General features: G+C 49.1%; 1 protein-coding gene across 1 annotated transcript in view; it reads left to right on the top strand.

The window, feature by feature from the left end:
• The first annotated feature begins 14,081 nt into the window (after nucleotides 1-14,081).
• Nucleotides 14,082-26,224, top strand: part of LOC122373136 (chordin-like protein 2) — a 34,736-nt gene continuing 22,593 nt past the window's right edge. Inside the window, exon 1 of the mRNA XM_043350933.1 lies at nucleotides 14,082-14,333. Within this exon, the coding sequence (XP_043206868.1) occupies nucleotides 14,288-14,333 (46 nt within the window). The 5' untranslated portion in view covers nucleotides 14,082-14,287. The remainder of the gene's footprint in view (nucleotides 14,334-26,224) is intronic.

The raw sequence follows: 26,224 nt of genomic DNA, 5'->3' as shown, positions 1-26,224 counted from the left end.
AAGTCTTCTGCTGTGTGTCAAAACTTATGAGCAACTCGTCTGTATTGAAATACACTAATAGACACCTTCGGAGAATGCTGGGATCTTTCTCACGGATGCTTAGTAGGGAACTCCACAGTTTTCCGAACACTTCTTCACGATGGAGCACCTTTTGACAGTGTTGATCCTCCGACCTCTACTTTGCTCTGAGAACTCCTAAAAAAACTAGTTAGGCGCGGCTGGATTTCCCCGCAGCGCTGACTCAGTTCCACTGTGTCCTCCAGCTTGTCCTCGTTTGGGTCTGGTGCGTTTGTCATATGTTACTGTCCTGATGAGAGCGCGGCGTTCTGTAACTCGGAGCCTGCCCGGTGACTGCGATGCCAGCGGTGGCGCAAACGGTGAGGTTGGGTCGGAGTGTGGCAGTTAGAGATGTCATCGGATACCAACTTTTTGGTATACCGATACCAAACCGATACCAACTTGGTATTTGGTATTTAAATCCCAATATTCTTAGTATTTTGTTGTTATTATGAATCCTCACTAATACATAAGAGGCTGAGAAATTGGTAAAAAGTTGGTATTTCCCTCATGTTTCCAAGTTGGTTCGGTTTTGGTATTTCCCCATGGTTTTGGTTGGTATTTGGTTTGGTATCGTTATTCCGATTTTCCGTAATTGACATCACTAGTGGTAGTGTGGTCGAGCGGTGTTTCCGTGTTGCTAACCAAGTGGCAATGTTTTGGTGTGATGGTAATTTTTTGATGAATTATAGAAATGTTTTACACTGTTGGCTGTTGTATTGTGTTTTGGTACTGTATGATGGGGTGTGTGTGCGTGTGTGCTTAATATTGTCCAGTGCTGAAAAAAATCACTAATTCGGTGTTCGATGTTAAAACATTGTCGTTAACGTGATAGTTTTATAGCATGCTTTATGACGCAGCAGGCGCGAAATTGACCTGAGGTCTGTGTATTGTATTGTATTGTGTTGTATTGAACAATCATGAGCTGTGTATCCAGCGTGGATCTGTAGCATGTTGTATCCCATTTTTTTGTGTAGCATTGGGGCACGTTACTGTCAGCCATATCGTCGTTTATCGCTCATTGTCATTTCTGTCAGGCTCAGATCTGTCCTTCGTCTCTCACTGTCAGCCCTGCTGTTCGTCTCTCATCGTCAGCTCTGTCTCGTTTGCCTCCTACTGTCAGCTATGTCGTCTGTCGGACTGTCACTGTCGGTTATCTCTCACTGTCACTGTCATTCGTCTCACACTGTCAGCTATGTCTCATTGTCTCACACTGTCAGCTATGTCTCGTCCGTCTCCCAGGCTGTCAGCCCTGCCGTCCGTCTCTCAGACCGTCAGCCCTGCCGTCCGTCTCTCAGACCGTCAGCCCTGCCGTCTGTCTCTCACTGTCAGTTGTCTCGTCCGTCCGTCTCTCAGACCGTCAGCGCTGCCGTCCGTCTCTCACTGTCAGTTGTCTCGTCCGTCTCTCACTGTCAATTCTGTCGTCTGTCTCTCACTGTCAGCCCCGCCGTCCGTCTCTCACTGTCAGTTGTCTTGTCCGTCTCTCAGGCCGTCAGCCCTGCCGTCTGTCTCTCACTGTCAACTCAGTCGTCCGTCTCTCACTGTCAGTTGTCTCGTCCGTCTCTCACTGTCAATTCTGTCGTCTGTCTCTCACTGTCAGCTCAGTCGTCCGTCTCTCACTGTCAGTTGTCCCGTCCGTCTCTCACTGTCAGCTCAGTCGTCCGTCTCTCACTGTCAGTTGTCTCGTCCGTCTCTCAGCCCGTCAGCGCTGCCGTCCGTCTCTCAGACCGTCAGCCCTGCCGTCTGTCTCTCACTGTCAGTTGTCTCGTCCGTCCGTCTCTCAGACCGTCAGCGCTGCCGTCCGTCTCTCACTGTCAGTTGTCTCGTCCGTCTCTCACTGTCAATTCTGTCGTCTGTCTCTCACTGTCAGCCCCGCCGTCCGTCTCTCACTGTCAGTTGTCTCGTCCGTCTCTCACTGTCAATTCTGTCGTCTGTCTCTCACTGTCAGCTCAGTCGTCCGTCTCTCACTGTCAGTTGTCCCGTCCGTCTCTCACTGTCAGCTCAGTCGTCCGTCTCTCACTGTCAGTTGTCTCGTCCGTCTCTCAGCCCGTCAGCGCTGCCGGGTCGTCTGAGCAGCTGTCGGCGGCCGGGACGAGCCGCTCGCCGTACTACCCCCCATAGATCGGCGGTGACGCGGCCGGCCGGCCGGCTGGTGCGGACAGTTATTCAGCCAGGAGGGCCGTCGGGTGGCCCGGGCGCTGCAGCCACCCCGGGCCCGGGCCACTGCTGACCGACACTCACTGCAGCTGGGCACGTGCCGCCCGGGCCGGCCGCCGACCCGCCCGCCCCCGGCGGCACTGACCTCTGAGGACCGCGGTACTGATTTTTAGGAGCCTCGGCACTGACCTCTGAGGACCGCGGTACTGATTTTTGAGGAGCCTCGGCACTGACCTCTGAGGACAATGGTGCTTATTTTTAGGAGCCCTGGCACTGACCTATGAGGACCCTCTGTATTGACATCTGATGGTCCTCGGTATTGACTTCTGCAAGAATATTCGATGTGTATCACTGAGTTCACTTGGTATAGACCTCTGAATCCCCTGGTAGTTGGTACCGATTTTTGGGATTGTTATGACCTTTGAGGGCCATGTCACTGACCTCTGAGAACTCTCTGCAGTTTGCACTGCCCCAAACCCTCTGCACTGACCTCTGATGACGTCCGGTATTGACCTCCCGCGGCCCTCGATGTTGATAGTCTTAGGATCCTCTGATCTGACTTCGGAGGACCCTCGGTATTGACATGTGGGACATCCCAACATATTCTTGTGACGATACTGGTACTTATTCCACGGCAATAACGGCATTTTCTTTAAAAAAAGAAACTTGACACTGATCTTTCAGGACCAACAACACTAGCCTATGAGAAGCGCTCGCAGTGAAGACCCTCGGGATGATATCTAAAGACCCCTTGACCCTGGAACTGACATCTGAACTTTACTTGCACTAACTTATGTTTTCTTATGTTGTCACTTGTCAGGGCGCTACTGAGCTACCAACGCAAGAAGTTTTGTCAGGCTTTCTGCTTCTCTGTTAGTGTTTGATGTCTTTACCATCACCTGCACCAACAAATTGCAAATAAATTATACCTTCAGGCTTATTGAAAATCGGCCTCACATTTCAAAACATGCCCTCAAACTGATTTCATGGTTTAGTTTCCTGCTTTGCAGCGACTGAATTTCAGAGACTCTGCCCGGGACCGGCCAGCTCCGACCTCTGGCTTTGTGGCCCGACCACAAGGCTGTGTCGCTCGGTGTCAGGAAGCGTCCCTGGCACCGACCGCAGTAGCCACCCCGGGTGCACTCGCCCGCCGCCAGCCGTTCTAACGCGTGGTGCAAAGTTGTCCACCGCAGGACGCAGCGAGTCGCCTCGGTTCGAGCCCGGACACGCGTGAGTGCATGCCGTATAGTTCTGTGTCTTTGCGGGCGGGCTGGCCTCCCCGGGGCTGGCCGCTGCAGTGCAGTGGAGAGTTAGTCCTCTCAGCGCACACGAGTAGGACTGGCCCACCCGGCGCAAATGAATCTGGGCCTGGCCCACCCGGCGCACACGATTCTGTACCGGGCTCATCCAGCGCACACGAGTCTGGACCACCCAGCGAACACCGACTTTGGCATAACCCACCATGGCATCTGTGGTTGGCCCACTCCGGCATCTGGGCGTATGGTATACCGTGAGCCACAAAAAAATGGCGTGCGCTACCCATTTGATCTTTTGAATAATCATTTCTGCATTATATTAAAATCAGCATGGGCATCGATAATGGCGTTAGTATGACGCATAGACAGTTGGTATTGTTCATTCCAGTCTGTATATTCCAGAATCCACCAGGTATTTTTACTGGGAATAAGTAACAAGGACTCATAATGCTCTCAGCTGCGGGCCGGGAAAGAATATCCATACTTCAAGAGTGTGACTTATTACGCTTGGAATGAGATTTGATCTCAACTGATACCCACTTATCTAGCTGGAACACCGACATAAGCAGATCAACGCTTTCCGAAGGAAAAAGCCTGCACATGAAGTGGGCTGGTGGTAAGCAAAATGGAAATTGTGTCGCCACAAAAGAAGTAAAGTCATGCAAAACAGTATCCGGCACCGATACCTTCAATTATTCTTGTAACAAAGATTGGATTAGGTCAGAGGTAGCGAGCGATAGCACTTCAAGGCAATATCGCATCGTTTATTTCCGTCAAAGCTCGTTACATGAAGGACTTTTGAGTTTACATAAGCCTTTTACTCGACGGAACATAAGGCACCTATTTCTGCTTTCAAATTTAATCAAATAGGCGCCAATGCTCTGTCGTTAAAAGGGAATATTGAGGTAGGAAAAGGTGCCTCGATGCTTCGCTTTATTACAAAAGGGTAGTGCAAGTTGTTCCTAGCCTGTCTTATTTGCGTTTTACTTCGAATATTTTAATATTTCTTATTTGGTTTGATATAATTGTGCCTATGTGTTTCCATTTATGTGTTGACTGTTGACAGTTTTTCACAAATTTGGAGACGTGACATCTTTTCCCAACAACAATGAAACCAAGCTCGGGAACAATGCTCTTTTTATCGAAGTGAATGTTTGAGTAATCTTATGCATATAACAAAGAATATCTGAATTGTACTGCCATTGCCTTATCTAAATGTCATCGACAAAATCTTCTTCAAGTTCACCGTTCTTGTGTAGGGAGTTTTCACTTTCTGGGAAGCTGCGACCAACTGCCTGGTCGGTACCCGAGTTCTTGACCCCGACTCCAGTGAAGGTCATCGTACTTGTGCCGTCGCTAAAGGACCGTGCAGCTGACAGACATTGCCGACTGGAGAGGGCCACGGTGACCTCACGAGCCGCCTCAGGCCCCTGCAGTTGACGACGGTAAACAAAAAACGCTCACGTGAATCCCATGTCTCGTGACATATCTATGATACTCGGCAAGTCGAATTCGTTAGACTGGTATCGTGCTTTTATGTAACGGAGTGGACTCAATATAATTATGATGTTGAAAGATGCCAAAATATCGAATGCTAATTCATTGGGTCTTTTCTTTGTATTGGCGATTTGACGATGTCCATAAAACATTTATAACAGTAGGTATACACTATAGTTTGTTTTCATTGGGATACCTTCAATGCTGAAATATTTTCATTAAAAAAAAATCCTTGCTTCATTTTAAGTTTATTCTCTGGCGACGGTGGGTGAGAGGGTATAATATTGCATAAGTTTGAAAAGCAAGCATACAAATATGCATAAATGTTCCAACCCCATTCCTACACCACCATGCTGAGCCCGACAGTGACCTCATGTGATTTATTTCGTGTAATATTGGCTATGTTCCTTCCCACCACAGCACACAATACACAGTGCAATGAAAATCGATCGATGCAGTATAAATAAAGTACTAGGCACTCACGCTCACAATACCTATGTCGGTCCACCGCAGATACATAGGTAAACACAACATTCGTCCATCCCTCAGCCACTTATTTGACCTCTGAGTCACCGCGCTGTCAACGCTCGCAGGCTTGAGGTAGTGTTCGCCGGTCCGTCACACGGCTCTGGGAATCGGAGCCTCTTTCCTTCTTATCGCCTGAGTTGGTTTCCAGTGGTTGGTGCGCGTTCGAGGGCTGTCGCTGCCACACACGCCACATCTTGTGGGGCGACTGCCCCGCTCGAGTGGGGAAGGCCGGGCTTTCGGCACCAGTGGGCAAGTAGCTGCTGATTTGTGATCTGATGGAAGGAAGTTAATGTTCGTTTCTGTGAACGTGCTCAAGTGGAAATGCGTGCCATTTATTTTATTCAGGGTTTTTCACAAAATGTTGTACAACTCTTGCTAGAGTATGCTTACAATTAGAAAATTATAGTTTTCAACCATTTATGAGGATATCTATTTACCTAGAAGATGTTGATTGTATTTGGTATCACCTTCGTACTCAAATAGTTTACCTTATTGTACGCTGGTGAACATCTTTTGACACGCATATGTAATATCAGGAATAAGTCGCTGCCACGCATTTGAAATATGCCGCTACACTTTTCTTGTTTACTTCACTACAGAAGCTTCGGTTGCTATACGTTTCTTTGAGGTCTGTGTAAATTGCTCGGCATGGTGCGTATCTAGCTATCTACCCACCGTATGCTACGCCGACCGCGCCGGTCAATTAGTATTGTTTGCTTTGCGCAGGAGCGTAGGACTACCTATACGTCATCACTGGCTTTGACGTCACTGAGAATCTTTCACTGGCGTCAGCTGTCAAACATGCGGTAAAGGTGAACCTGTGGAAATCAGCTACGTCACTGTTGTACTCTGACTTCTGACGTCATACCCACGTTCAAACAACTCTTGTCAGAGCGTTGCTGCAAAGTACAAGCCTTGGACTACGTCGCGTCGATGCTTGCCGATATGTGATAGTACACTTTCGCCAATATCTCTGCGAAGTATATCTAGTATCTACAGAGCATTGAGGGCTAGATGTTACAAATCCAGCGCAGCCTGAATACTGTGCCGGCCACATGGCTGCGCTGCGGTGCAGCCTACAGAGTAAGGCGTCGGTACCGCCGGCGTTGCAGTCTCCTGCGGTTCTCCCCGTGTGCTACGGGCTGAGTTTGACACGAGAGGCTTTAGGCACCACTTGCGGCAGTATCTCCTGAGAGAGCGAAATGGTTGTGGGTAGAGTAAGTAGATTTTGTGAGTCTGTGGCCCGTCAATACTGCCTATAAGCCTATACCATTCTTATTTTATCAAGATGACGAGTGGCAATGAAAACCCATGCTTTATGGATTTGTCGTAAATAAAGAATCTGACTCCGAATCTGAATGTGTTTTGTGTAGATCATGAGTATCGGCTTTGCTTTTCATGAGTTTCGTTTGTTGTTACCAACAGGTATGCATTGATTGATGAAAAATCTTCGAATTTTAATCATTGTAAATGGGGCACAGCATTGATCCGTTCAATTGTTGAAAACCTTGGAATGTGTATAGTGGGAATGCTTGTTACGACGCAGAACATCGCTTACTTGGACTTAATACAAAGGCATATATGCGCATGTATTTACAGACATTATTCATACATTATTTGACCAAGTCAACGCCACATCTGCGCAACAGGATATGCTGAACAGTGAACACATCTAGCTTCTTCGACAGAACTATGCCTTATTTAAACAAACAAAAACCAGGATACGATGATGAATATAAATAAAAACGAATCGGGTCAAAGCGCTCCCACAACTCTGGCCACGTCTGCGGTATCATTCGGTCGTTATCCGGCTGTAGTGGGTGCCGTCAGGGGGCTCATTAATCACAGCGCGGCTGTCGGCGGCCCACGCGCGCTCCGCAGACGTTCGGCGAGACCGAGCGCCGATTCCCGGTATATCGTCCGGATTTCGGCTCTGGATGATCGGGGTAGGCTGCAGCGGCGGTGATGATTGCAGACAGGTCTTGGGTGAGAACAAGAGCTTTCCTCAAAATGCGATAGGTGTGGCGGCATGTAGCCTCCATTAAGTAGCAGATGTGTAGTTTCGGTAAACGGTGTGGAGAGCCATCCGTGGTCCATAAAAATGAGTTATATTTCTGGGTCTTCTGGGTTTATTTAAGATTTTGATTCCAACCGCATGCTTTTTGTAAACGTATTGTAGCTTATACCTACTAGTAATTTCTCTGTACAACAGCGTCCTTTATGGACGAAATATTTTGTTCCATGCGTGCAGAGACTCCAAATACGTATACTAAACACAGCACAACAGACAACTTGCTGAGTGTTTTTCATTCTATCTCCCCACTCATATTCCGATCGCGCGCGCGTGTTGTGATGTTTAATGTCTAAAAAAGGGGACACGGTTGTCGCTGGTCTTCTGTAACGCTACCTTCCTGAGCACGAGGTCGGCGGGAGCGCCAGACAGGGTGGCCGCCGCGAACACCACGCATTCCGCGGCGCTCATACAGAACTGGAAACAAGGTAGGTGCACCTGCAGGATCCAGTTGGCCGCCGCGCTGTTGACGGAGGAATGTTCGCGGCCGAGAACATTTCCGGCCTTTGTTTGGAGAGTATTGGGATAAGCATGAGTCGCCAGACATGGCTCTGTAGAGCGCTAATTTAACCGTTGGGTAGCAAAAAGTGTGCACTTGTACTTACACACAAATAAACACGCGAACATACAGGTATTTGGTTCTAGCCGAATCAGCTAACGCCTGGAGTTCATTCTGTACTCACTGTAGGCATACGTTTTTGTAGTTATCACCAACATGTGACTATAAAATAGAGCGACGAGCGGAAATGATTTTGATAATGAGTAATGACGTCAGTGCAAATCACTCCAAATAAATACCCTCGTCCCTCGTCTAAAAATTTTAACGCAGTCACATTTCGCTGCAGGGCTGCATGAAGCCGCCTTTCTTTGTTGATATTTGCTAATGACTTGATCACGACATAATTTTTTTGTCATTTCTAATTCCAAATTTATTACTAAATACTAAGCAATATTACTCATTTGCTAACAAGCATTGATTTCCACTTTGTTTCCTCCTTTCCTCTCTTTTCGCACTAATGTTATGCTACCTTCGCTTCGGTGTACCCATTACCCATACCCGACCTGTCCCTCTCGTTCCACGTTGGGGTACCCACGTTGGATCCCTATCACCAGACCTCCCGACGCTCGCCTCTCTGACGTCTGACGCGGATGACGTCTTCCCCTCTCTGCCCCCCCCCCCTCTGCCGGGCGCTTTGTCACACCAGCGGTGGCTGATGGCTCGACGGGGCCGACATCACATTTCTTCAGATAAATTATCTTGTAATTTGGATTTATTGGCGAGCGGGCCGTTCCCTGTGACCGTCTGCGAGTCCCAGAAGCTCCGAGCGACCGGGCCCGGGTCGGACTCGGAGACAGCACATCACTCTGTCATCGACAAGGAGGTCAATAGGCGATATAGGCCACCGGCATGTGGCCAGACTCGGTCAAGTATCCAGTATTCAGCATGCATCCTGTTGGCACTTAAGCGATGTGGTTTCATACTTGTAACTGCTATTTGGATCTTTAGTTTCATACGTATTAGGCACTGTCGTTTATCTTATTTTGATGTATTCTCGTCATTCCTATCGAACGATAACTGGTTGGTTTTTGATGATATACAATAGCAGTGTAGCTGTGTTGCCTATACAGTCTTGGTACTCCAGTAGATAATTTGTCAGCAAACTGTGTTCAATTTCCTTCACTTTATAAATCCGATTATTTTTGGCGTCTTTTGACAATTGCTGCAGTTGTGTGGTGAACAACAAATGCACACAGCAGGCGTCCACGAAAACGTATCTTACCTGAGTACTTGATGATAAGATAACACAGCTTTTGTTCAAGCCACATACCTCAAATATTAATAACGCATCTAACCAATAACCATCACTATACCAGCAGTACTCTCCCGCCCTGTTCTCAAACACAAAACTACAACAACCCGCCTGCTGGCAGCCGACTCCCATCTCCGCGCAGGGTCCGTGCCTGGCTGGGTGTGTGGGCGGACCTACCCCGCTACTATTGTGGCGCGGGGGCGGCCTGATCGGTGTTCATGGCCCCGAGCACCCGGTGACCCCTGGTGACCTGCGTGCCCTGGGACGACGGTCGATCGGGGGCCTCACGAGTCAGCTGACGCCCCTCTCGGCTCCAGGCGCCGAGTCACAGGCCTATCGGGAGAGCAACAAATTGTTGACGCCATCTCTTTCCTTGGAGCCGAGCGGCGCTCTTCGCCTGGGTCCGGGGCTCGCATCGGTCCCGACAGACTGACAGACCGACACACCGACAGACAGACAGACAGACAGACAGACAGACAGACAGACAGACAGACAGACAGACAGACAGACGGAGCCGGCAGGCCTGCAGCCGGGTCTGAGGCCGGGTCGCTAGGCCTGCTCGAGGCGACAGCAGACGTCAGCTCGGCAGCGTAGACAGAGCGACAGCTCCGCGTGATGTCGCCGAATACAATCAGTGTGCTCGGCGGGGACTGCAACGGCGCTCACCGCAGCCTGTGTAAATGTTAGGGCTCGCCAGTTAACCCTCGCATGTGTGCGGCGTTTGCCAGCTTCTAATGTGTAGGGGGGGGGGGGGTCGGTTGGACCCCCCCCCCTTGCCGTTTGGCCCCTGATCGAGCTAGAGCTTCGCGGAAAAAACGAGCGTGTTGCCCGTGACGAGAGGAAGCCGATGATACCCAATTTTAAGGTCCTAGGTCATTGGTTGACCTTCCAGGTCAGGTCAATGACCCAAAGTCGGGAAAATCGGGACCTGTTAGAAAGTCGTAAAGTGTGGCTGCTAAGGGGTTTTTCGGGGTGCTGATCACGAATATCGTGTTAGTTTTGATCACAGATGATGTCTTGAAGCATTTAGACCAGGTCGGGTCAGGTCAGGTCAGGTCAACCAGTAGGCGTCGTGACGGGTATTCGTAGTACGTGTCAACCGCCTCTGACAGCTTCGTAACATGTTACGAAGTCACCAAAACTACTTCGTAAATGTTCAAATGATTGCTAAATTCGAATTCAGCTCAAAAAACTAGCCTAGAAACATGTAAAACTCGAAAAAGTGACCCGAGGTCACCCGAGGTCACCAAAGGTCAATGACCTGACCTGACCTTCAGGTGACCTTGACACACACGGGAGTAACATCAAATCACATGTTTGAACGTTTGAAACCACGAAAAGCTTGCAAACAAGCGGCTAGTGCGAGCCGACATACGCGAAATCGCGATTCCGGCCAAACATGGTCTCGGAAAAGAGGTCACAGGTCAAAGGTCATTTGGGTCAGGGTCATGAAATTTTCAGGGTAGGTGTAAAATTGATCAATGCGAGGGTACTGAAAGTTTCGTTGCGATCGGCCGCTTTTTACGCGAGTTATTCGCGAAAAACCATGGGGGGGTCCATCCGACCCCCCCCCCCCCTACACATGCGAGGGTTAACGTGCAGTGTAATATTTGATCGCATGTGCGTTGGTTAGCATTTTTGCTGTTATGAAATAATTATCAATGCCTGTTACTTGTACATATGGAAAGATCAGCAGCAGGAAAGAAGGGCATCTACTCTGAACAATTATTCACTCATTCCTCAAGTTTTTTTTTTTTTGCCTTCCAAAGTGTTAACCACAAACTACTTCTTCACAAACTCAAAAATTCATATCAAATTTCAGGCAAAGCTTTTGCATGGTTTGAGTCGTACCTTTCGGAAAGAGCAGCGCGTTGTTGTGAAGGGCAAGTGTTCGCAGTGCGCGTCGGCACCGTCAGGCACCCCGGAGGGCGGACTAATTTCCCCGTTACTGTTCGCCTGCTTCATTAACGACTTACCTGACTGCGTGAAAACTGATTGTGTGCTATTCGCCGACGATGTCAAGCTGTATGGCAAGGTAGACTGTCCTGCTGATGCGAACTTCTTACAGCGGCAGTTGGACAGTTTGCATAGTTGGTCTACACTATGGAGACTCACACTAAACCCGGCCAAGTGTAAAGTGTTAACGTTAACACTTCGGCATGCTCCAACTGTCGGTGTGTACACTGTGGGAGGCGAGCAGTTGGAGAGAGTTGGTGTGATGCGAGACCTGGGTGTGTACCTTGATGAGAAGCTAACATTTGGTGAACATGTAGATGTTACTGTTCGTAAGGCTAACAGGGCGCTAGGCGTGCTCATGCGATCATTCCAAACTGGCAAGCGTGGCAGGTCACTCCGTGAGTGCAATGTAAAGGCTGTGCTGGCTTCATACTGCGCAAATGTTCGTTCCATTCTCGAGTTCGCAGGCGTGGTGTGGGGAGGGGCGGCAGAGACGCACATGAAACGCACTGAGCGCGTTCAGCATAAGTTTTTGATGTGGCTGAGCGGTAGATGTCGAGACACAGACGTGTCCCTTGAGTACGACGCCCTGATGAAGCGCTTCCACATGGCCCCTCTCGCAGCGCGGCGTGAACAGCATGACATCATGTTCATCCGCAACATTCACCGTCATGCTGTGGACTCGTCATACCTGTTGGAACAGTTTCCGCTGGCAGTGCCTCCTCGCCCGCTCCGGAATAGGACGCTGTTCCATGTGCCGTATGCTCGGGTCAACACGGTCAGAAATAGTCCATTCTGTCGCTTGCCGAAGCTTTGTAACGCGTTTCTCGACCGAAACCGGGCCATTGACATATGGAACCACAGCGCTCTGAACTTCAAAAAGCATGTGATCACCTATGTGCGCGAGAAGTAGACCAGCAGAGGTGTGTTTGTGTCGATATTGTGTCTGTTTTGCATTGTTATTCACCTTGCTGCGTTTGTGTGTTTTTATTCTGATGACTTTGTCTATAAATGGGTCATCTTACCCGTGGATGATATGCTAAATAAACTAAACTAAACTAAACTAAACTTTTTGGGAGGGGGCTGATTCGCTAGACAGTGAATATCTGCTCTATTTTACTAAGCACTCAGCCACAACATCGAGAGGTTTGACACACTGTAAATACAATAAATTAGCATGGATACAGGTAGTAGCTGGTGGCGTGTTTCTCTTTTCCTGGCATGTCGATAAAAACTTGGCTTGCTTCATAGAGCTCAGATGATGTTCCAGCCGGGTAAAGACTGGTATCATTTAATGTAACTATGCACCTGTGCAACGTGAAAGCTGGTACCAAATGATGAAACGTGTTTTTAATCTTTTTTGTAATGTAACTTGATTATTCTGGAGTGAGGTGGGTTTTATTTGTTTCCTTGGTAACAGGAAAAATGAATTATAAACTTATTTGTTCTAACTATCGAAGCTCGCTCGTTCACTGAAAGCAAGCATCTAACTATCCGGCTGGCGAAACCTGATGAAGTTACCAATGAAAAGACCCCTTTGGGGTAAATAAACTAAATTGTCGGTATGTTCTATTAGCCATAATAATCACCCCTGTTGAAGGTATGAAGTTGTATGCCCCATCTCCTTCCCCACACGGTATGAGAACTAACAAAACAAAAAATGATGCCCCTCGGATCGTACTTTTCTGTTACTTTTTAAAACGCAGACGGTTTAGAAAGGTTTATTAAAGTTTTTTTCTACCTATGGTCTTTCCAATTATAACCTACATCATTCAGCCTTTTGAGAACAGATACATGAACAAGACTGAACATCAAAGACTTTCTTTGTTTCGGATAGCTCGTTTCATTTTTACAAAATTTTGAACGTTTATAGTTATTTCAAAGGGTTTGAAGTTTTCCTTTAATTTTGTTTGGCTAGCTCGCACGTCATGATTCAGTTGGTATTTTTAAGTATGATAGGGACTTCTTGAGCCTTCATCCCTGGAACAAGTGAAAATTTGATTGCTTCACTGAGAATGTTCGGTTGAGCTTGCTGATAGAAGTGCACCAACAGGAATTATTGGCTCACAAAGAACATTGTGGCGTTCAAAATTATTCGAATTCCATAACATTATTTTTTTTCATTCCGAATCTTGTTACGACAGAGCAATCCTAGAATTGTTAGGATTTTGCTATATAATAAACTTACTGTCTTGGAAAGTTGTAAATAATCAAAGACAACACCTAAGCCGTTGATTGCTTTGGTGTAAATGCTTCTGATTAGGTATGCCTCGAAAATAATGACTAATGCGCAGATCACGGAATCAGACAACAGCTTATGAGATGCGCTAGTGATATTGGGAATGTTTATTGATTTTTGAACTATATCTACATCTACATACATGTTTCTATGAACATAGGCTACATATAAGTTGATAATCATCAATTATCGATAAGCGATGAGCTATGAGCTAAGCTATTAGTTGATAATCAACATTAATAGTAAGGATAAACGCCTGAATCAGCAAATACACTATACATAGATTTCGTCGCCATCTTCATGTAACATCACACTTCGCGTTTCCAACAGCTAATTGCTTACCTGTGCTACTCACCACTCTTTGAACATACCGCCGCGCTCGATCTGCCGCGGCGCTGTTTGAAACCACGCGACGGCCACATGTCTCGGTCCTCAACCCTCGCTGGCCCGCCACCTGAGCACCCCTCTAATCCGGACTGGAATCCTCATTGAGTCCGCGGGCCCAGCTGCGACCTTCCCCTCTGTGAGCCGGTGATTCTATTGGCTGTTCTGGCCGAGCTATTGTGACCGGCCGGCGGCGCGGCGGCCAGTGTGTCCCGGTCGGCGGGGCGGGCGGCCGCGCGCGCGCACCGCTGCCGAGCAGGCCGGCCTATATAACGAGCGCGGCTGCCGGCGACGGCGACGTCCACAATCGCATCGGCCGGCTGACAACGTCATGACTCCGGCGGTTCTGCTCACCCTGACTGTGCTGCCGCTCACAGGTCAGTGCCGGGTCACCGGGGGTCAGTGACGGGTCAACATGGGGTCAGTGATGGGTCATCAAGGGTCAGTGATGGGTCAACATGGGTCAGTGACGGGTCAATATGGGTCAGTGACGGGTTAATATGGGTCAGTGACGGGTCATCATGGGCCAGTGATGGGTCAACATGGGCCAGTGACGGGTTACCGGGGTCAGTGTCGGTCACCAGTTAGGTGTTTGCTAACGCAGGTGAAAAGTAACCGACCACTTCGATTGCGAAATGTCAAAGAATGGAGGTAGAGATAACGGCATATCGAATTGATCAGTCAATTAAAGCAGGAGAAAGGTCAGCGTTGACTTTCGGGAGCAGGATAATTCACTGTGATAAAAAGAGCAACTTCTCGTATGAATCGCGGAAACTGTTTCCTATTCCGACAGTCCTGATAAGTGATATGGATAGGTATCAAAGCGAGTAAAGAAGTTCGGAATCTATCGCAATCTTTCACACAGGGTCCAGCAGTTTACTTTTATCAGCTTAAGTTTATTGGCGTACTTGTCAATTTAGATAAAAAACTCAGTGTCATCAATTGAAATTGGTAGTTTCATTAAGAATTAGTTATCGAAAGTAATAGATAGCGAGAAGCTATTGTACGTGAGTGAATCTGCATTGCTTGCACATTAGCAGGTCGAAGGATCATTAGTGAATGATAAGTGGCCGAGACATTCCGCAGACTCTTGAGTCGTTATTCCGTGGATTAAGGATTTTGCAAGGTGCCGGTTTTTATTTCAATAAGTCCTCCAGCTATGCCGCCGGAAGTGATAAATGCTGGCATCTTCGTTTCTCAGTGGTTTCAAGGCACGGTTCAATGAAAGTAGAGTTCGCCAATGTGGGAGCACCCAACTCTCCTCTGCTTTATAGAGCCCTGTTAGGCTCAGCTAGTAGGTTACAGCTAGTAGGTTACTAGACTGGGCTTAATGATGGGAATGTAGGTACATGACTTACAGCATACCTATCCAGTCTGCAATCAATTACGCAGCTTTCAGTCATCTTTTCTTTTTAAAATGTGAGACGATATAAAGCTTGTTCTGTGATTTCTGTTGTTTTGCAACTTAGCATTGTATTCAGAAACATTTAAAGATAAAATTTTCGCATCATCAATGCTTAAAAAAGAGTAAAAAATGATATCATTCACACATTTTTTGTTTCCCAATAATAGTTTTGTCCAACATTATTATATAGCTTATAAGGGACCACAGCATTTCCCTAACAATAGCCACTTTTTCTTGCTACTGTTACCAATAGATTACAGTGAGCCATTTGTTGCGTTACAACAACAACTACAGTGCAATGTTTTCCCAATAATGTTAAAATTCGAATTCAGCATGTGGTGCATCGTAAACGCCACAGCTTTTTTATTGTTTTCTCATCGTTTCGCATAATTATAACTTCTTTGATACACTAAATTACTCGGCCCTGGTAACGACTTGACTTGACACGTCATGTTCTTATCTCGCGCTTTCGTGACCTCGTGACTACTAGGGAGCAGACCCCCGACCCCTTTTCTGCAGACCTCACGTGACCGAATGACCTCCAAGGGAGGCGCCCCTCCCCCTCCCTAACCCGAGCAATCGATTCAACCCATTGGCGACTGGGTGCCTTCTGACGACCAATCGCTACATCTCTCCGGTGGGGAGCTGGTGGGGTCGACTCGGTCGGTCCTAGAGGGATCGGGCAGCTCGCTCCCAGCGCCCGAAACATGAACAAATGGTTCCCGTTCTCCTAGCCTGTCGGGCATACTAATCAATCATGCTTTCCGTATAGTTCACAACCGGTCAACGGGTTCAAGTGAAACGCGGTACGGCGATTGGGTATTGTGTCGTTCTTGTGACCCACTCGCTCGGTTACGTTATTTATTTTTGAAGAGTACCCTCGATGCCTATCTCGATCTATCCCAAGCTGAGCACGTGTCGCGGGCACGGGCGGGGCACGGCGTTCCGCACCTGTTTTCACGCCCTATTACGGCCATATCAAGCCCGTTATCATCACGCCCCCATTGATTAATGGTGCTGCAGGATCTCATCAGAGCCACGCCCACGAGCACGGCCGGTCGGGCCGCCGCCGCCGTAGCAGCCGCTCCTCGCGGCACGGGCACGGTGCGCACCCTCCTCCCTCCGCGCCGTCCGCTCCCCTGCTCTGTCTCTGTCTCTGTATCTGTCTCTTTCTCTCTCTCTCTCTCTCTCTCTCTCTCTCTCTCTCTCTCTCTCTCTCTCTCTCTCTCTCTCTCTCTCTCTCCTCATCTTTCTCTCTCCCCTCTCCCTCTCTCTCACTCACTCACTCACTCACTCACTCACTCACTCTTCCCTCATCTCTTTCTCTTCTCTATCCCTCCTCTCTCCTCTTTTTCCTCTCTCCCCCTCTCTCCGATCTCCCTTTCTCCACACCCTGTCATCCAAGTCACTTTGCCCTGCCACTTTCCGATTTCCTATACCGGATGAGTGCTACGTGCCTTTCCTACAATTCAGGTCAAGGGCGGCCTAATTTCCCCTAGTCCTGAGTCACCCACATCTGGGACGAAGTTCGGCTTTTATTATAGGGTAGGACGACATGTCCAGTCCCGAATCTCGACGCTACGCTATCATGAATTCAACGTGGCAGGCCGGTGTTGAATTAGACCGTCGAGATCTCTGCGTCGGTTGTAGCTTGTTTTCTTGCCCTAGTATCGGGCAGCAGTCGTCTGTGAAGACACGTGGTGCAAACACAATCTATTTGCGCTCAACGAGAGACGGCGCTCGCGGGGTGGCGATGCGCTCGCGGCCCGATATAGCCCCAGGACAGGTCGCTCGACAGGCCCGAGACCCATGTGTCTGTCGTCACTTCCGTGTGCAGGGAGACTGGCGTGCTGCGAACCGCATCGGGCTACCTACAGAGCAGCGTATAGGCGGTAAATAGACCGAGGCAAGGGCTTTTGACCTGAGAAAATACTGCACCTCCACTGTTCAACTAAGTAGATATGTTTTGTTATCTATTTGCACGCACAGGCATGGACGTGAATGTTCAGTGCTGATTGTCATGATGAGGTGTATTTTATAAATATTGTCAGGGCTTCTAAATTATAATGCTGTCTGATAAGCTAGATGGAGTTTTCATATTTTACGAAAGCTTTTGATCATCTTAAGAATTATATATTCAAATGTCAAAACCACTGCGCTGCTAAATCACTCTTCTGATAAACGATCCTATAACCAGTTTCCGCTTTCAACTAAAAAGGACTAATTAGTTGACATATTTGGGCTACTTCTTGATTTTATCTGGGTGGCTGTTTGAGTTATGAGACTGAGACATGCATTCTCCTGGCATTATGCTCGACAGCCAGTTTCGCCCCCGCACATTGCAGTGTTCCACCCACGCCAAGTGCATCGTCATGAAGGCTAAATCGCTGCTCGTCTAGACGTCTTAACAACGAATCAATGAAGCCATTTTATTCTGAATGGACCGCCGGATGCCTGTCGAACAAGTCTCAAGTCTGTTTGCTTTATGCGCAGTCAAGGGCGGTGATTCTCTTTGGCTGAAAAATTCCGCAAAGAGCTTTTGACTACGGCTCAGGCCTCGGGCAACTTTGAAACCGGCGGCTCCTGAGTGGCCTGGGGCGATATGAACAGTGCTGGGCGGGTTTCGGTACCCACCCGGGAGATGTCGGCACCGGTCATTGGGGGTCGTGACGTCACTGGCCGCTCGGCGCTGCCAACTGGGCCTGAGGGATGGCCCGCGATGACGTCACCCGATGGCTCTCGGCCGGCGCGGACGGCCGTCTGGGCGGCGGCACGAGACAGGGGCGGGGCTGTCCGGGGGAGGGGGAGGGGGCCACCCGGGCCACCACCGCCGCCGGCCCGACCGACCCAGCCCCGATCGGACCGGCTCCGGGCTCCGGGAGACGAGCCCGCGTCCGGGAGATCGCTGTCGCTGCCGAAAAAGATTCACTGGCCGCCGGCTCTATAATAACTATCTGAAACATGAGATAAGATAGAAAATGACATACCTCGTGCAGGGATGCTATTAATAGGTTCAGTTGGCTGATTGGATCGCACATAAATGTAACCACATAAACTCAGTCATATATCATTTAAGGTTCTGAATGTGCGATAGCATTTTATTGTCGCGTGGGCCTAATAATGGGATGACATCACGCACGGGATAATTGACAGTCATTACAACCGTACGCTGGAGTATTGGTATGCCTCGATCGTCGGACTGTAGTTTCAGGCCCAGCTGGCGAGTCACATTGGCGAACTACGTTGGGCGAACTAGGGGCGCCAGTCAGTCTGGGCAAGCCTACTGTGACAACTCAAATGTCGTAAAATAACGTATGTTGTTTCGCGCTCTTCAGGAGCGTTTGAATTCAGATTCTTGTTACTGGACACAAGCGTGACATTGCGAGTCTCATTCGGCGCATGGAGTTGGCCCTGTGCACTTTATTCCAGTGGTTCACCCAAAATCAGATGAAAATTAACTCTAGCAAAACTCAACTTATCGTTTTTGGCACACGTCATATGCTCCAGGGTCTTCCCAAGATTTCCATTAAAGTAAATGGTGTGACTGTGCAGGAGGTTGAGCGAGTAAAGAATTTGGGGCTGGTTATGGACCGACACTTATCTTTTGAACCGCATGTCAGCCAACTGGTTGCAAAGTGCACCGGGCTACTTATAGCTTTGAGCCATGCGAGGCATCGTTTACCTGAAGGTGTGCTACCAGTGATCGTGAGTGGTTATTTCTCTGATTCGATACTGCATTGTTGTATACGGAAACTCAACTACACACTCAGTGACGCGCATTCAGAAACTGTTAAACTTTTGCGCAAGAGTGGTGTCAGGGCGGAAAAAGCGGGAACATGTGCGTGATGTGTTGAGCGAGTTGAACTGGTTGCCTGCCGAGGACCTCGTGATGTATCGTACACTGTGTCTGCTGAAAGCCATCCTCACCTACGAACAACCGGCTGACTTGGCGAGTCACTTTCGAACGGCGATGAGTGTGAGGCAGAGATCGACCAGGCAGGACGACCATCTTGTTTTACCACGCATCAGAACAGAGTCAGGGAGGAGAATGTTCATCTACCGGGGGGCCCGAGCATATAATGCCCTACCACCCTCCGTACGGGACGGACGCACCGCGGCTTTCAAAAACGCTTTGCGGATACACATGGGTCAGGCGCGGCAGATGCAGGTGTGAGCGTGCTCGTGTGTACTTACTGTGGTACCTTTTAGCATTCTTTCATTGGGTTAGTTGCCTTTTGCATTGTTTTATGTCGTATTAGTGTCGTGTGTGTATGCCTTTTATCCCACAACTGACGTAAGCACATGAAAAGCCGGTGTATGTTTACCTGGATGAGCTTGAAATACATTCTGAATTCTGAATTCTGAATCACATTTTAAAGTGATTCGTGTATCCTATATGAAGGTATGCATTATGCAGGCACGAATGCGCCGAATCGTGTTAATAAGCTGTCTGACTGCCTAATGTGAAATAAATACCTATAACATTTGGTAGAAAGCTCACAACTTATTCGTATAATATTTGTCGAGCATCCTGTGAATTCGTTACGAAATCTACAACGATTTGCTCTCCTTGCACAAAAGCACCTTGTCTTCTTGAGCAGTGGTGAGTCACCTCATGCCTTCAGCTTCCCTCGACTCAGATCACTCTCTTCTTGACTCTATCCCTCGAGTCAAAAGGTCGCGAGTCAAAAGGTCACCAGACTCCACTCTCAACAGCTCGGTGCAGATTAGCTTCCAGTGGGGGCGCTATCCACCGGCTCTAGCGGAGCTCTGCACGGCGGCGGCGGGGGCGGCGGCGCGGCACATGGCTTGTTCGGCGAACGGGCCCATAATCCAGAGAAACTGTTTACCTGACATTAGCGCGCCGCTAACTGGAAAGGCGGCCTGATGGTTGTGCACACAGCCGGCCGGCGCGTCAGTGTATACGGCGGCCACTTAGTTGACGGCCGAACGCGGATGTTTATGCTAATGAAAACGGCGTGGTCTAAGCAGTGTCTGTGACGGAATGCTGCGGTGCCCACGCTCCGTTTGCGTCCCTTGTGTTACTCTCGCTTTCGATCCATGTTTCATGAGAGATCTAGAGGATTACATATATGCTGTGCAGTATGCTCATTGCTAAAAAGAAGTGACAACTTGTTGAATGACATCACACTAAGCGCTTATCGTACTATGATATGATCATTGCTATTTTTATACAAAAGGAAGAAATTGGTTTTCCAGACAAAATGTTCATTTTAATTGCATCAACCAGAGAATAAGAGACAAAAAATCTGATTTCGTAAACTGCTTTTTTCATTTGCCTGGTGCATCATCTTTGGCTGACTACAGTGATTACGATGGCGACCAAGCGCTGTGGCAAGCTATAGCTCCGATACACAGCCTGACTAGAGTGAAGGAAATTTCCAGTTCGCCGTGGGTGTGTTTCCACTGTCGCCGTGCCAGTACCCGATAGAAAGACGAACACCGCCGCAGCGGTCTTCTCGGAGCGACGAACTCGGCGCGCGATAAATTGGCGCAGATCCGGCGCGGCTCCGCGTGGCATATCCGGCGCACACGGGCCGCAGTGTGGCGTGCGTGACGCCCTACTGGGAAGGGCGGCACACTTGGCGGCGGTTTTGTGTGATGCAACGATTTGCAGATGAGCTATTTTCACAAGTTGCATTCGACAGTTTGGCTGATTGGCTGTGCCCATATTAATGACACCACAGTCGTCACGTTATGCCAATAGTATTGCGTCAGCCAAGAAAGTGGGCCATGTCTGATGCTAGCGACTTCACAATCAGCAGTGGGCTCTTCTAATTGTGTTCTTTTTAATTGCTGAAAAAAGCAATAAAATGCTTCTTGCCATGCTTGAATTGCATTTATCTTTTGGGTCATGCAGACTGCATGTAAGTACGGCCTGTAGAATAAAATCAAGGCACATGACAACATTTAGCTATTTTTTGGAAAGGGAAGCTATTTTTTGGAAAAGCTGCTTAAAAGCAGCTTTCCTTTTACAGGTTGGTCACAGATGCCTATTGGTGAAGGAGCTTGCATACGTGACGAAACGGTTGGTGTACAGCTTCGATGTCAAACTTCATTGAATTTCGCGTGGGTTCTACAGAAGTATCTCAGTATGTGTAGTATCTGCATCACAGTCACTCTATAGTACTCTATCTATAGTATAAGGCGTGGCCAGACGGCGGGGTCTCACCCCCAGACAGGACGGCGCCGCCGTATCGGGGCCTCTCTGCAGAGATGATGGATGACCGACCGCGTGACAAGGTATAATGGGACGGCTAATTCGCCTCGTCATTGTTTGGCCGGGGCTATAAGCGGACGGCTTTGCCGTGAGGCGTGGCTTAAGTCGGCGGGTCCGTCTTTACAGCGGTATGGCCACTGGCTAGCCAAGACAGGGACCAGAGACGCCACTAGCTGAAACGCTGCTTTAGACAGCAAAACAATGTTAGGGGAACCCAGACCAAGTGCATCTTTTGGATCTCTACCCAGGAAAATAAACTGCTTGTGAATAATTAATGGCCATAAATTAGTCGCTGAGGCATTGTTTTGTGCAGGTGATATGGCGGTCGGGGCACCTTTTTACTACCTTTTTTTTTGCATTTTTCAAAAGCTCAAAATGATATAAAGGTTTTTATCTTCATAATTTCTTGATTAGGCACTAGGCTATCATGGGAGATTGCATCTTGGCAAATCGAATGTGTTTTCATCAAAAGTCTTTGTATCTCGAGATGTATAATGTTTCAGCTCAAAGTCTGTCTTCAACTTCTTCTATTTATCTGTTTTCTATTCCCTTTCCTCGCTCCTCATCTCTTCTTCCTAATTTCTATTTTCATTAGTTCATGTGTTCCCTCCCACCGCGTGTTTCTGCACTTCCTCTCCTGCTCTGGCTTCCGGTTGGGGTTGTGTTCGATTCGGCCGGGGCGAGTACACCAATCAGTCAGCGCCCGGCTGCGGACGGCTGGCGGGCGTTTTTCGCGCCAGGCTCGCGACGCTCATCCGTTTCCGCCCACGTCGTCGTTTTGCGCCATGTTCACCACTCCTCCCACGCCCGTCTGACGGTCCGACCCCCCCCCCCCCCTGCCGCCGCCCCCGCCACCCTCGCCCGCCACTCCCGCCCCAGATATCCACCCTAGCAGACGGATACGTAAGCGATGAGAGCAGTCGCTATTGTACGGAGATGGAGAGGGAGTGGCAAGAGGAGGGTGTGGTTACGTTATCTCATGGTTAGAGATGGAAGGAGCCGCTGCCCTGCTCACAGGAGCAGAGGATTCCTCCAGAGGAGACTCTAGCTGGGGTTGGGGAAGGGGTGGATCTCAGCTGGAATGGTCGAGTGTGGGCGCGTGTTTGTTGAGCGCTGAGAGACTTCCAAGAGGTGGCAGTGAGTAACGGCTCGTTACCTAGTCGGCATCCGCCAATAGCCTGTTGAAGAGTGCAGTTTTGGAGACTTGGAATGGGCTGAAACGGATTTATTTTGTTTGGTGAAGCACTTTAAATTACAGAAATGGTCTGTGCGCACATTGGAAACAAAACTTGTCAGGCAGAATCACTATCTTGTGAGCATATTTATTGGTATATCAGGTTCTTGGAAAATAAACAGCAAATAACTGTAACTCCAGGCTGGGTTCCATCTTATTGGCACCTTGCGAAGGGGTAGGTGTTTAAACAACCCGATTGACGGCTTTTGGTACTCTTTTTCGACTTAACTTTCGCACAAACACATGGCGACTAATCACCTGATGACAAGTCAACAGGTCATGCCAGGCGACGCTACTTTTCGAAATGAGACTGGCGCAATAATTTACGTTATAAATATAACGTATTTATTTACGCGCAATAATTTACGCAATAAATTTACGTTACTCAGGTTGAATTCATGACACGTTTTTGTAAATGTACGGGATTCTCGTCAAAACCAAGCGAATAACATCGAAAATTATCTGCCCAAATCACATTGGACTTTTCGAATCTCGTCTGCCCCCTGTCGCTACGTGGACGACAGGGGGCACTTGAATTGTACTTGAAGGCTACCCAGACTTCAAGTAGGCAAACACGAGGCGGACCTCACTGGAGTATGTTTGAAGAAAAGACCTCGTTCTCGTGGTGTGAATCCGGGGCCGCCTGGCAGTGACGGGTTGACTCCAGCCTGGGTGGGGGTCGGTGACGACACAGGACGTCTCGACCGGCACTGGCTCTTTCCAGGATGAAAGTTTGGCCCAGCAACAGTGCAACACTCTCCGCCACCAAGGCGGGCCTCTGGAAACCAACGGGATCCGATATCCCGCAGAGAATCCCCGTGGACTTGGAGCTGGCCCGAAAATACGAACAGAAGTTCAGAGATCACGACCTATGCTTCTGCTTTCTTGAGCTGGGTATTATGTGGTTTTCACCCATGGTGGTGCTAAGAGATCCGTTGGGGTGACCGACAGGTATTCTGACAAGTTCAGACCTCCACCTCAACGCCACTTATCACCTCCGAGGTCTCGCAGAACGCCTCTGAAGGGCCGACCAGACGGGCTGGTTCCAGAAGGTCAGACGGGCCGGGTGCCCCCCCCCCCCCCTCCCCCTCAGCTGGGCCACCGAATCTGCGGCCGGGGTGGTGGTCTGCAGACGCCCCTCCCGGCCCGGCCCGGGCGCCCTCCGACCCGGCGGCTGCAGCTCGACTCGTCTGCCACATGACAACGCATCGTGGCCGGGAGCTGTGGCAGCTCAGCCTCTCCGCCGACAGCCAGACACCCGTCGTCGCCCGCTGCAGGCCGGCCCGGACCGCGCCGCCGAGTCGTCGCCAATTTGCCAGATTACTGGCGCGGCCGCCTGATGCAACTGGCAGCCGGGACTGCAGGCGTAAACAGATACAATGGCCGAAAGATATCCGCACGGCCGCTCAGAATGCATACAGCTGAGCAATGCAAGTCCGTTTTGAAGAACGATTGCTGTGATAAATTAGAAATATTCACCGTTTGTTTCCAGGAAGAGACTGTTTGAAGATATCTGAAACAAATGACTCGGTCCGAATTTGCTGGAAGAAAATGACAACGTCATGAGAAGTTATTGGGCCTTTGCATTAAGTAGACACTCTAATTTACACAGCAATCGAATTTTTATTTAAGTAATATAAGTGTGTTTTGTGGAATGAAGGAAGTCGCTCAGAGCGAATTGGATGAAAGTTCGCTGGTTGAGTATTGATTATCCAGCGATATAGTTTCGGAACCAGTATTTAAAGTAAAAAGTATGCTTTATCGTTTAACATAAGAACAAAATAGCTGCATTTCATCCTACCTTATAAAACATTTTGTGAGAAAAGAAGGATGAGATGAATTTCTAGTAAATACATTTTCCTCATCGTAAAACGTTAAAAACGCCTCACACCGCTATTTAAATATTTGACTTTTGATTTGCGTGTATGGAAGAGCTTGATTGCTCGTCTAGTGCCCTTAGTCACAATTTTTATCACGATCGTCTACAGATTGAATCGGACGATCAACAATCCCGCAAAACACGCGAACACTGTGAGCACAGTTTCCCAGCCTGTGTTTGTGTGTGGACGCATCAGTCTCGCCTCGATCACGCCCGTCGGCGCGTCGTTGCCGTCACTGACGCCCGTTCGACGTTATCAATGGCGCGGTATCTGTCGATTGTGTCTCGGACGGGGTCAGACTGGCGGTCTAGCTCCGACTGACTCATCGTTCCACTAGGTCCGCACTGACCCCGGGGATAGAGGGAATCGTTGAACTCGGCAGAGCTGGTGGCGTCATACAGAGATTATGTTATGATAGTTTGTGATGGGGGCCCTAGCGTGTATTATTTGGGTTATCGTTGCATTGGTATGTGCGGTCAATGTCTGGCAGAATAATTGCAAGTCTTCAGAAAGTATATTCCTTTCGCAAACTTGGGCCTATCCCAAGCTATTCCTCACTAACCCACGACTCTATGTGTCCAGACCACGCCTCTGGTGCACACCCAGTCGGCCGCCGCGCCGTCCGCCGCGCCGGGTCAGGTCAGTGACCCGGCGACCCGGCGGCAGCGGCCCGCCCTCTCCGGCCGCCGGGTGCAGGCCGTGGCCCGCCGGCTGGCCCGGGCCGAGACAAACCCAATCGATCCTGTCGCCGCCGCCGCCGCCGCCGCCGCCGCCGCCGCCGCTAGTGCTACAGTCCTCTCGCTCCATAGTGTTTGTCAACATTGCCGATAGCCTTACATGACGTCATGTGTGACGTCATAGGCGTGTGGTGACGTCATAGGCTAGCAATGACGTCACCGGATGTCGGAAGAAGATGATAGAGGATGTGGGTAAATGATCAGCCAGGCGCCATCAAATAACCGGCGATACTCAATCGGCGGGCAAATAGCGGGCTGTATCAACACGCTGTTTTTCGAGGAAATGACAAGCGTTAATAGAAAAAGAAGTGTTTGCTCCGATTGCATTTGTCCCTCAGTGTGGCTATCCAGTGCTCTAGAAGTTATATATCTGTTACAGGCAAAGTGAAAACTCGGGCATTTTGCAAAATGTCTAGGCAATTTGCAAAATGCCTGACCGGCTGGGCATTTTGCAAAATGCCCAGGCAATTTGCAAAATGCCTGACCGGCCAGGCATTTTGCAAAATGCCTAGGCAGTTTGCAAACTGCCTGGCCCACCAGGCATTTTGCAAACTGCCTGAAATTATTTTCTCAGGCAGTTTGCAAAATGCCTGACATCGAACTCACACCAGCGACGATGCGTAAGCATTATTGTAAGCGCCGCTTACAGGGGTTAATCACAAGCGATACGCACCAAGTGGGAGGACACACAGTGAGACATTCTCCGGGTAGCGCTGCCGAGTTCAGGGTCACTGAGCCCCAGGCAGCGGCCCGACTACCGCGCCGGCTGCC

Source organism: Amphibalanus amphitrite, unplaced genomic scaffold, assembly GCF_019059575.1.
Source record: "Amphibalanus amphitrite isolate SeventyFive unplaced genomic scaffold, NRLGWU_Aamphi_draft 001449F_arrow, whole genome shotgun sequence".
Taxonomy (NCBI): Eukaryota; Metazoa; Arthropoda; class Thecostraca; order Balanomorpha; family Balanidae; genus Amphibalanus; species Amphibalanus amphitrite.
The sequence above is the reverse complement of the archived record's forward strand: the minus strand, read 5'-3'. Positions and strand labels throughout refer to the sequence as shown.